General features: G+C 51.6%; 1 protein-coding gene across 1 annotated transcript in view; it reads right to left on the minus strand.

Annotated features, from left to right (window-relative positions):
* The window catches only part of IGSF21 (immunoglobin superfamily member 21), a gene marked incomplete at its 5' end in the record, with an annotated part of 244,551 nt that overhangs the window by 135,886 nt on the left and 95,856 nt on the right, over positions 1–12,809 (minus strand). The window contains one exon of the mRNA XM_082657755.1: positions 1,985–2,097. Coding sequence (XP_082513881.1) covers positions 1,985–2,097 — 113 coding nt within the window. The remainder of the gene's footprint in view (positions 1–1,984; positions 2,098–12,809) is intronic.

Consider the following 12,809-nt stretch of genomic DNA (forward strand, 5'->3'; position numbering starts at 1 on the left):
TTCCTGTTTTCAAGCTCCCTCCCACCTTCACTCCTATTAACTGTTCCCATCGGTTCTCTGTATTTCTCTCAGCAGGTCTCTCACTACCCCTCACTCAAGGCTGAGGAAGAGATGCAGTACCATCCTCAGCAGTGAGCTGGAGTTAATTTATCCCAGTCCTCTGCCAGGTGCTAATGAGATGCTCACAGCGTGTGTCAGCCAAGCAGTTCCCGTATCATGTACACACACCTCTTAGTGATTCAGTTCATGGCACTATTTAACATATGTCTTGACTTTCTCTAGGCCCATTGATTTATCCAGGATGGAAACCTCTTCTAAAGCCGGGGCCCTGTGGGGATCCAACTGTCGGAGGCGATTCTAAGTAGGAGGGGCTACGATGCTAAGATGGGGAACAATGATGTGGGTTAAAAGGAGCCCAGGTCACCGCACCCAGCAAAATAGCAATGACCAGCAAATGATGACTCAAAGGCCAAGAAAGGAACAGTAACTACAGGACGGCTCAAAGCAAGACTGGACCAAGAGCAAGGAGGGAGCCCAGCTCCGAGTCAAGGCATTGAATGGTGAGTGGCCCCCAGCAGGATCCTCTAACATTGGGTTTCCTGGCACTGCACCGTGGGTGTGGCAATAGCTTGAAGGAGCAAAGGAACCAGTTCTAGATGCCTCATCACCAACTGCGCCCACCCAACCCCCCACCTTCCCCCTCCTCTCCCCACTCCCCACCCCCTACTTCCACGCTCCTTCCAGAGCAGTTACACTTGACTGTGTCACCCATTGGTTTCACTTGAAGAAAGGGCAACACAACTTACAAAGCCTAGGGAAGTGTTGGTTTTAGATCGGGGGCCGGCAAACTAAGGCTGGTGGACCAAGTCAGCCCACAGCCTGTTTTTGTATGACCCATGAGCCAAGAACATTTTTTTTTACCTTTTTCAGTGGTTGAGAAAATTAAAAAGGAGAAGTAGATTTTGTGACACGTGAAAATTACATGAAATTCAAGTGTCCTTGAATAAAATTTTATGGGAACCCCGCCATGCCCTTCCATCGGCACGCTGTCTGTGGCTGTTTTCACACTATAACAGAGCTGGGTAGTTGCGACAGAGACCATATGGTCCCCAGAGAGGAAAATATTTACTATCTGGGCCTCACCGAAACATTTTGCCACCCCCTGTTGTAGCTCATGGAAGAGCAACTCTCCGCCTAACCCGTACCCCAGATGGCAGTACCTGGCTCTGTGCAAACCTGAGTGAGGCATTGCAAGAAAGTCAATGCCAACTGGACCTTCTCCTGAGCCCAGCCAGCCCCGACTCCCTTGTGGCAAAGGGAGGCCAGGCTGGGATGCCCAGTCCAGACACATAGAAATGTCTATCGGTGGCTAAAAAGGCCAACACTTGTTTCCATGACCCAAAGCTGGTTCTCCTGTTGCCAACACCTGGGCCTCGGGCAGGTGGGCATCTGCTCATCTTTATCAACATCCCATCTCAGACCTCCTTAGACCTTGGGGTGCCAGACATGTGGACTAGTCCTAGGTGTAATCGGATTAGAAGGCAGACTATGTCTGTAATTTGATTTTTAAGAAGGCAGGGAGCTGTCCTCTTCTCTCTCCCCTGCGAAAAACATTACCCAAATCCTCATGCCCCAAATTCCACCCTTCGGTTCTCTTTAGTTACACTGGAATCAGGGCCTGCAGCATTCTTAGTAACCAATACTAGGTACTGTTGGGGTTTCCTGAACATAAGGGCATGTTAGGGACACAAAAGACGTCAGCACGAGATAGATACTGAGGGCAGAAGAGAAATAGATACCTGGGCAAAAGGATCTTCCAGGAGGGGTTCAGCAGAGGATGGGGACCTAGCAGAGAGCACAGGACAGCTCAGGGCTGGTTAGGGCTCAGTATATAGCCAAACCCGCGAGGATCCCCAGAGAGGCTCTGGGGACGCTAACCTCAGCCCTGGCCATAGGTACAGAGGGGATAGTGGGGGTGACTTACCCGGTACCACACGATCTCACGCATGCGGCCATCTGTCTTGAAGTTACACTTCAAGGTCACAGCATCACCAGCCACCACGGGTGGGAGAGGCTCAATGTTGACAGTCAGGTAGCCTATGGAAGAAAGGAGATGGGGTGGTGAGGGCATGAGCTGATCTGGAGGGCTGGGCTGACAGGTGGGGTGGGGGAAGGAGCCGGCAGAACTGTAGGGGGCGCTGTTCGCACTGTGGTCTATGTGAATGGTGATGGCGGGCCTGAGTGGAGCTCATCACCCTCTTCTACCTTCTCATTGATGCCTCCCTTTCTGAGAAACTTCCTGGCTCCCATGGATCCCTCCAATCCTGAAAACACTTCTTCTTGGGATGAACTGTCCCATGAAAGTAGGACCGGTTGGCACCTGGAGGAAGTGCCTCAATGTATTTCTACAAGATACCCCAGAGAAACGGGTCTGCGGTCCAACACTGCACCTCCATGCCCGCTTTTAGAAAGTCGCAATGTGCCTAAGCTTTGTAGGAAACGTACATGCTGAGATGCATTTACGCTAGTGCTTCCAGCCGTATTTGAATACGGGTGCTCAGCCATCCCTTAAACCCCACCAGCACCTCATGCAGCCAGGGTCCCTGGAACATCGGGATATGGTGTTCTAGGCACCCATCCCCCTCCATTCCCAGCCTCATACAATGACTCCTGGTGAGAAGGGAAGAGAGAACTGGGAAACTGGTGTTTGCTTCCTGAACCTCCAAATCTCCCATCAAGCACACCCTGACGCCCCAAAGGAGATGCAGTTCCAACCCTGGGCCATGGCGGTGGTGATGGTGGTTGCGGGGGGGGGGCGGTGATAACAGGCTGACTGCCTGGGAAGGAGTCTCAATTGTCTGCAAGCACAGATGATGCTTCTCACCACCAGCTGTCCCCGGAATCCCTGCCCAGCTCCCAGGAGCTGGGGCTCTTCTCCTGCCAGATACACCCCGGGCGACACTGATGCCTTCACACCGAAGTCCAGCCTGCTGAGTCCTCTGACCCACCCCCTCTGCCTCCCAGAGCCCCATCCTCAGGGCGTGGTGCCCACTGCAGCTCCATGAGGGACCTCATTCTTGGGCTGATCGTCCAGGCTCATTGGATTGGCTTCCTGCTGGCTGATGTCCAGCCATTGATCTAATGTAATCAATCCAGTCTGATTGTCTTAATGAGAAAACTAGCCAGAATGGATTGGGGGATTTCAGTTGTGCAGGCAACCTAAGCAGATGGAGCCCAGGTGTCTGACCCCTGCCTGGAGCTTAATGGTTACAACACGCTACGGAAAAAGAAGAAAGAAAGAAAAAAGAATCAACCTAGAGGGGAGCAATTTGGAAGCTCGAGGCAGACTTGACCTGTGCGGTCCAAGGCTTCAGGTCCCAATACCCAGGGTAAGGGGGTAAACCCGGGGCTCACCCCCAGGGGGCCTCTAACTTAGACCGAAGGTCAGGCTCGCAGGGAGCCCCACAGAAGACACATGGCCCGTGGGAGCAGTGATCAAGCTAAGCAGAAGGAAGGACCCATCTTCTGCCCCCTCCTCTCCTCATTCACTCTGCCCCAGAGTGTGCTCCCACCTGCTCTGAGCAGGCCCCGGGCAGGAAGCGGGATGGCTTGAGCATGGCCCTGCCCTCCAGGAGCGTACAGTGGAGGGACAGATTCACAACACGATCACACTAAGCTGGCGAGGGTAATGGTAGGATTACGGTGAGGGACTGGGGGAGGGGAGAGGGGAAACCTGGCCCAGGCTGGATGATCCGAGAAGTCCCCAAGCCCAGCCAGTGCCAACCCATGACAAACAAGGAGGCCACCTGCAGGGGGATGAACCCCAATGGGAGGGGGGACGCTGGGGAAAGCCAAGTCAAGTGTGAAATAGTAATAACGGCTCACACTTCCACGGCGCCCACTGTGCCACACACTGGGCTCCGTGCTTAATACACACTGACTCGCTTAATTTTCACAACAATCCTAAGAGAAAGGAACTAGTATTATTCCGACTTTCCATGGGGAAACAGAGAGGCAAAGTAACCTGCCAAGGTCACACAGCTATAAGTGGCAGAGCTGGGATTCAAACCCAGACCTTCTGGTTCAGTTATGACCACCACGCTACACACCGCTAAGGATGGGAGAGGTGAGAATGGGCCAGCAAACATTTCCCATCCAGCCCTGGGAAGGATGGGAGTGTGTTGCTGGGGGACCATGGCAGGAGACCAGGACCTGATCCCCTCTGCTACAGTTCCCAGCCTTGGGATGACCCCCCTGCCGCCGCCCACCTTGCCAGCAGGGCTGGGATGCATGTCTCACCTTTGGAGCTACAGCTAAGATGAGCATCAACCGTCCAGATGGCTGAGGAGCTCAAGAACAGAGAACGGCCCCTCCCACCAGAAGGCGATGGAAAGGACACATTTTCAGATGTATAAATCTTCCAGCCAGCCCAAGGCGGGTGCAGATGGTGCATGTATGTGAGGCGGGCCAGGGCGGGATGCCAGCTTGCAGGGTCACCGTTTCTTGGCGAGCCCTGAGGGAATCACAGGTGTGAGCCTGGTGGGCACTGGAGGAAGTGGTGGAAACTCTGGTGACTGGTGGTCGTGCTGGGAGCGCCAACAGGTGTAGCAGGTGTCTGGGGCACAGGCTTCACAGGGGCAGGCCTGGGTGAGAGCAGAGAAAGCCCACCGCATAGCAGAGAGAGGAGGTCCTTGGGATACCGGAAGAGGAGAATTAAAAGGTGGGGGCATGGGGGTGTTTCTGACCCCTTAAGACAGCATATTCTGCTTGTTTAGAGAATGAGCCGCTAATAGACGTATCAGGCAACAAGATTTCCATTATCAACTAAGTGTGAGAAATTTTGGTTTAAACAAAATTAAACATGGTCCTTCCCTTCAAAATGTCTCAAAACTTTCTCTCCTTCCTTCTATCTGTCTTGCCTTCTTCCGTAAAAATTATTGAGAATCTATTCGGTACCAGGTACTGTTCCAGGCACCAGGGATACAACAGTGAAAACAGGCAGGTCCTGCTCTTGGCAGACGATGGTCCAGCAGAGGAGACGATAATCAAAGGAACAAATGATGAGAAATATGTCAGGTGGTGATAAGTGTAATGAAGAAAAGCAAATCAGCGTAAAGCAAGGGAGAGTAATGGGGGAGGGGCTGCTGTGGACAGGGCACGACCCAGGAGGCTCCCTTGAAAGGGCCAGAATAAAGGAAAGTGTGAGCCATGTGTGACTCTAGAGGGAGAGAATTCCACATGGAAGACGCCACACGTGCAAAGGCCCTGAAGCTGGAGTGCTTGTGATTCTCCAAACTTGGGCGGTGGTGGGAAACTTTTTTGTAACCTTGTACACTCTGGAGCCCATTGTAGGATTAGAACCAGGGCCAGCACGAGGGTGGGGCAAGCGAGATGCCTAGGGTGCCAGGCTTAAGGAGGCACTCACTCCCGCTGCAGGACCCTGAGCCTCATCTGCCACTTCCTAGCTCCCACCCTGCTAGAGTCCTTTGGAACAAACACTAGGAAACACCTCTCTCGGAAAGTGACTGTGTGTCTCATTCCCGAGGTCCTTGAAGTCACAGAGGGAGGGGGATGGGGGCGAATCGCTCCGAGCGGAGCTGTCTCCTCTTCTCAGCTCCCCTGGGAGGGGCGGAGGGGGCGTGCCGGGCCGCAGAGCAGGCAGGAGGCCTCAGCGTTAAGGACTAAAACCTCCTTCCCTGGGCACATGGCGCTTTCCAGTTTCTCCCAGAACTTTCACTCGCATTTTTCCATCGGCTCTTGGAACAGCCTGCGCGTGTCTTCCTGGTAAGACGCTGCGATTACTGCATATGTCACGCTGGAGTGTAATTGTCTGTTTGCACATCTGCCTCTCCTTCTGGGATGGGAGTTTCATTAATATCAGTAGAGTATTAAAATGAGAATATGAGTGATGCTTTTTTGAGCTTTCTTCTGCGCGGGCGGTCTCAGTGCTCATGTCACCCTGTGAATATTTCTGTCACAAAGGAGGAACAGCAGTTCATGGGGGTGAAGGGCCTGGCTCAGTACTGCTGCCGTGTAAGCAGCAAAGCCGGGATCTGAACCCAGATCTGTCCGAGTTCGAGCGAGGCCAAGCTGTCCACCACGTTTGCTACCGCCGCAGCAGAGTCACGGGACTTGCTGAGGTCATGTGAGGATTCGGGGGGTTGCCCGCCATTGGCCGCTGCATTGAATGTATCTTCATCAGAGGCCTGGCTCTCAGATGGGGTAGGTGATGATGGAGAGAGGGAGACTGCAGACACAGAGGTCCGGGGTGAGATCAGGTCCCAGCGAGGGATGGGGGCAGAGGGGAGACCCCACTCCCTCCAGGCTCGAGAGCCTCACAGTGAACTGTGGGATCCCTGGACCTTTCCTACCCAAGGCCAGGAGAAGCCTCAGGCAATGCATGGGCTCTAAGTCTTGGGTTTGGAGGTAGGATCACTGGCCGGGGGAGGGAGGGAGAAGCAGGTGGCAGGGTGATTTTCTGACTTATGTACCAGGCAAGGATTGCATCAGCCCTAGTCAACACCTGGATCACAGGTGAGAACTCACCTTCCCAGAAACAGACACACGGGAGAGGGGATAACAAGAGTTCATGGCCAAGGAGTTTTTTGCAAAAGAGAAACACAGGGAAAGTTCTCCTCTAGGTCTAACATTCCTCCAGCTCCTTTTTCACAAAATCCCATCATCTTCCGAAGATTCCGTGTTGGTTCTTTCTCTGAAAATACCCTCCCCCTCACTTTCCTTGCTTCTCCCACCCACATGCTTCCAACAAATCTGAAGTCAGTTATCTGGTTCAAGTTACTAGCCCCACCACTCAGTCTTGACCTGGGCAAGTTATGTGGCCTCCACGGGACTCCGTTTCCCCATGTGTAACGTAGACGTGGGAACAATCACAGGGTCCAACATGGTGAAGCACGTTCTAGGAGTTTGTTCATCACGAGCCCTGCCCACAAGGGGGCACCCCTGAGCAGGGTGAGGCATCCCCATGCTCCCTCGTCCCCCAGTCCCCACTGTCCAGTTGAGGAAGGACGGTCCTGGGATGGAAGTGGGAAGAGTGGGGTCTGACATTGGAAGCTGGTCAAGGAGTAGGAGATTCAGAAATGTCCAGCTCAGCCAGACATCCCGTCTGGACCGGGATCAGAGCCAGAACACCCACCAGGAATCCTCTGCAAAGCAGAGGACAGAAAACCAAAGGGAGGAGATCCAAAAAGCCCCGTGCTGCCAGGATCCCTGAATCAAGCCCCTGGGCTGGTGAGAAGGGGCCGCTGAGCAGGCAGGGGTGGGGAGAGACGGGCTCATCCACCAGCCAGGAGGCAGTGAATCCAGTCGAAAGAGCACAAGAAACGTGAGTTGTGGGCTCAGCTGTGCTGCCAACCAGCTCAGGCGGGTTGCCCCTCTCTCTGGGCCTCAGTTTTCACATCGGCAAAATGAGGGGTGAACTGCATTTTCGGGGTCTTCCAGCTCTGATCAACCCCATGTCAGATGTTAACTGAGCCTGAATCCTGACGCCATCGTTGCCTATACAACTCAACGCCATTTCTCCGAGAAGCGAACCTGTCAATGAATCAGCCACCAGCTAAAGATGGAACTCTTTCTCGGCATTAAATTTGCCACCAATCAGCGTCGATGCGTAAGCCCTCCCCCCGCCCCCACCAAGCACCCTAACAAGAAGCTGGATCAGGAGTGGAAACGGGTTCACCTTAACTAAGCAGTTCATTACCCGGAATGGGGCCATCACTCTCCCCCTCTATCGCTGACAGCAGTTACACCACTCCTGTAAAGATACCTTTAGCCGGGCTTCCCTGGTGGCGCAGTGGTTGAGCGTCTGCCTGCCGATACAAGGAACACGGGTTCGTTTCCCTGTCTGGGAAAATCCCACATGCCGTGGAACAGCTGGGCTCGTGAGCCATAGCCGCTGAGCCTGCGCGTGCAACGGGAAAGGCCACAACAGTGAGAGGCCCGCGTACCAAAAAAAAAAAAAAGATACCTTTAGCAAAATGGCAGGCAATATTTAGGAACCAGGCACCCTCCCAATGTGGTGATGACATAGTTTCTCTACCTGGAGACTCTCTTTGCAATATCCCAGCATCACTCCTTTCCCTTTTTCCAGCTCAGGGAGGATGTTTCTAGAGGGCTGGCTCATGTCTGGCCCCAGGCTAGCCGGGAGTCAGAGAGGGTTTCCATGGGAGGGCTACAGGTAGTGCAAAGAGGCATGAGTTATACTAGGGTGACCAGGTGTCTCAGTCTCCCCTGGGACCCAGGGGCTTCCTGGAACAGGTGCTTTCAGTGTTAAAACTAGAAAGTCCCTGGCAAACCAAAACAAGTTGGTCACCATAGTTACACTCCCACCATGGTCCACCATGGCTAAGCCACTAGACCTCTTCGCCTATTTCAATCAGGAGGTAAGGATAACAGTCCGTCCCCACTATAAGGATTAGTGAGAGTAAATGCTGCCCTGGTACTTGCCTCCTCGTGGGTGTTCGGTAGATGATGGTGCGACTTAAGGATGTAACTTGTGAGATTAGGATTTGTCTTGGGCTTCCTGCACCCATGGATGCCCTTCAATCATCTTCCACCAGCAGCCAGAGAGCTTTCTCTAAAAGGCATGCCATGGCCTTCGTAAGGGCCTTCAGAACTTCTCATTGCTCCGCAGAAAGAGGCGCAGATGCTCTCTGGGGTGATCCGGCCCAGGCTTGGCTCTCACCCCCTATCCAGGTCCTGCTGTGTTCTGCTCTTCCTCGTGTGTAGCCTCAGTCTCCCCTCTGGGCCCCAGCACAGGCTGTCCCCTCTTTCTCAAGCCCTTATGCTTTGCTTGTGTAACTCTGTTCATCCTTCAGGGATTCATGGAAATCTCACTTCCTCAAGAAAAGTATCCTGGCCTCCCCAGGTTATCACAGTTCCCCAAATACCCCTCCCTTCCTATCACTTAGGACACTGAAAATGATTTGTAACGATGTGTTCATTGTACATTCTCAGTGCACAAGGCCACTAACTCTTTCTGTTTGCCATGTTACTTGTGTGCCTAGAACAGTGCCCAGATCCGAGCATGTGTTGAATAAAGAAACACATTAATTCTGCCCATCCTCTAGGCTGTTCTATAGTTAGAGTGGGTGGTGTTCCCAGGAGGGCCTTCTCAGAAGCACCTCTTCCCTGTGGCGCAGCCCAAGCTCAGGGCCGCCGTGACCCCAGGTGCCTTGCGAACCTGCCTCTTTGATCACATCTGCTTGGGTCGATGTTGGTATTCCTGCAGAGTGTCCTCTAAGGCTTCTCACAGAGGTCAGGCAGAACTCCGTCCAACAGAGGAAGTCACCACTGGGCGGTGAGTACCAAGGATGGTAGGACAGAGGGACCTAAGGAGTGAGTCAGCAGACAGCACAGGGGCAGAGCAAAGACCACAGGCTGCGGAATCCATGGACAGCGGCACTGGCTCAACCAGCAGGGCCCTGGGGCAGGAAGGCGGGCGTTCACACGAGCAGGGTGACTGCCAGAGCTGCGAGGCTCAGAATCAGGGCACAGAGGCGCTGCTGCTGCATCGGAATGATGTCCTGCTTCTCCTGCGAACACTGGGCTGAGCTGGGGTCCCGGTAGCCTCCCCACCAGCAGAGGTAACCAGGTAGCTTGTAGCAGGTGGGTTAGGAACCCCTAACGTAGAGCACCACGTTACTGCTTGATGAACCCCTCGGATGTCCTTTGGCCTCCCAAGTGAACAGGTCCAAAACTGAAGTGATGTGTCCCCCTCCTTCTCCCCAGTTCGGGGAACACCAGCAAGGCCCGCAGGGTCTACAGAATAAATCCAGAATTGAACTCTACGCCACCTCCCTGAGCCCAGCCGCCGTTTACTGCTAGTCTCTTGTCCTGCCTCCTAGATGGTCCACCCACACTCACCTTTGTCCCTGCCCATCCCTCTGATTTCATCTCCCTTCACCCTCTCCCTCATTTACTCTACCCACACACAATGAACCCTGCTGATCCCTGAATACTCTGAACACATCTCCACCTCAGGGCCTTTGCACCAGCTGCTCCCACCTCCCAAACAATCTCTCCCCAGACACCCACTTGAATTGGCTCAAGTCCTCAATTCTTTCTCTGCTCAAATGCCTCTGCTGTGGAGAGACCTTTTCTAATTATCCTATCTATATAAAACAACATCATAGTGATTCTCTAACTCTTTATCCTGCTTTATTCTTTTTAAAATATCTATTACTGCCTGATACATGTTTATTTGTTTATTGTCTGCTGATATATCTCCCCCCCACTCCCATACCCAACTGGGTTGCAAGCTCCATGAGAGCAGAGACTTTGTGTGTGAATACACGTGAGTGTTTCAACCTTTTTCTTTTTCCTGTTGTTCAGATTGGATAATTTCTATTGATCTATTTCAAGTTCACTGACTCTTTCCTGTCCTCTCTATTCTGCTACTGAGTCAATCCAGTCAGTTTTTAAGTTTCATTTATTGTATTTTTCATTTCTAAAATTTCCATTTGGTTCTTCTTTATAGCCTTTATTTCTTTGCTGAGTCTTTCTATTTTATTATTTTTTTCAAGACGATTTGTGATTGTTTGTTCAAGTATTTTTGTTACTTTAAAGTCCTTGTTAGATAATCCCAGCATAGGTGTCAATCTCCTCATTGGAGTCTATTGATTGTCTTTCCCCTTGTGAGTTGAGATTTTCCTGGTTCTTTGTATGTCATGTGATTTTAGTTTGTATCTTGAACATTTTAAGTATTACTTTGTGAGACTCTGGGTCTTATTTATATCAATTCTTTTAGTAGTTCTTTTAATTCTGATGTTCTTCCCCAAACTGCCTGCTAGTATTTACATATCAGACTTTTCAAATAGGTGTCCATACATTCTGTCCAGGTCTCATAGTTGAATTAATGGAAGATAAAGGGAGGCTGTTTATCTCACCATAGCCAGAAGTCCTTGAGTTTGTGGCTTTTAATCACTACTTTATCTCTTAGAAATTAGAACAGGTCCTGGCACTTAATAATAGCTCAATAAATATGTATTAGGGACTTTCCTGGTGATCCAGTGGTTAAGAATCCATCTTGCAATGCAGGAGATGCTGGTTCGATCCCTGGTCAGGGAACTAAGATCCCACATGCTGCAGGGCAACTAAGCCTGCGTGCCGCAACTACTGAGCTCGTGTGTTCTGGAGCCTGCACGCCACAACTACAGAGCCTACGCACCGCAACTAAGACCCGATGCAGCCAATAAATAAATAAATATTTTTTAAAAATAAATATGTATTAAATGAACGAAAAAATGAGCAAATGAACATGTGGTCAGTGTTTGGCAACTTTTGAAGTCTATCTCTTATTATTATCTCATTGATCACCACTGCAACCCTGGGGGATAGTGTCCCCATTTTAGAGGTGAGGAGACTGAGGCTCAGAGATACAGAATGACTTCCTCGTGATCACACGGAACCAGGCTTGGCAAGCAGGTCCTTTGATTCTGTTTTGTTTTGTTTTGTTTTTTGAAGTATAGTTGATTTACAATGTTGTGTTAATTTCTGCTGTACAGCAAAGTGATTCAGGTCTTGCTTGGGGTGTAGTGGGATCACACACCAGGTTAGACCAGCAAGACACAGCACTTCCACAAGGGAGCAGCAGAATGACTGTGGTTGGGGCCATTTTCAAGTTCAAAGACAGCAGAGGATCCCAGGGAGGCCAGGGAGGTGTGTCTGAGACCCTTTCTGGGACTGTGAGAGACCTGAGGCTGGATGGATAAATTTGTCCCATCACATCCCTGACATCTGAACCCAGCTCTGGACAGTTCCCTTAGCCCAGAAGTGCCTATCTTTTGTCACCCAAGTTATCACTTGTTGATACAAAGTAACTAGAGAAGAATCAAAAGCAGTGGACCACCGTCTTTCTATCAGAGGGCAGGGCTGTTTCTGCCACCAGACTGGGAGCTCCCTGAGGACAGGGACAGTGTCTCACCCTCTTCTGTGTCTGAGAGTGTAGAAGTGGTGCAGAGAACTCAAGGACCCCTCTTCCCTGGGAGAACCAGCTTGGACCACACCGAGACTTGACCTGGGGCAGACAGACAGTCAGGTGGTGGCAGCAGCTCCACCAGCTTTGTTCCACCTGCCGGAGTGGACCATGGGAGTCAGGGTCACGTAAATTCCTCACGCCACCCTCCCCTTTCTGTGGGGCTCGGATTTATCTCCACGTGATAACAGGAGCACCATGCACCACCACTCAGGAAGAAAAGAGGTCACCCCATCTCATGAAGATAAATACCATAGCGTGGTATGACAGCCGCCCTGGGCACCCCGCACCATGTACTTACTACAATAATAAATATTATTACAACAACCAATTACTGCAACCATATCTTTCAGGCAGGTATAGAGGGTTCTGTGAAATACACCCTTCCATGCTGGGCTAACAGGTGCTCCCAGCCATCACCTCCTTGTTAGCAGAAATGGGGGCAAGAGGTGGGGCAGAAGATAGAGGGGGGCCTTTGAAGAAAAGAAAATGTCTGAGCAAAGAAGGGAGGTTAATAGCTCATCCGTCTCTAACATGGATCAATTCTTCCTCTCCAGTAGCTCTCAGAACTGTGACTGCCCTGCACCAACCCTGCCTTGGTTCGGGCCCTTAAAATCCCCATCAGGACCCTGCACAGCCACCTTGCTGTTCCCAAGCCTCAGGCTTTGCCCCTCCAATCCACCCACAACATCGGAGTCACAGTGATATTTCTGAAATGCAAATATGATGAGGCCACCTCTCTGGTTAATGCCGTGCAATTTCCCCACCCCATTGCCTTCCAGTTGAGGATCAAGTTCAGCCTCTGTCATGGACAGCT

Source organism: Grampus griseus (genome assembly GCF_964374135.1).
Source record: "Grampus griseus genome assembly, chromosome: 1".
NCBI lineage: Eukaryota > Metazoa > Chordata > Mammalia > Artiodactyla > Delphinidae > Grampus > Grampus griseus.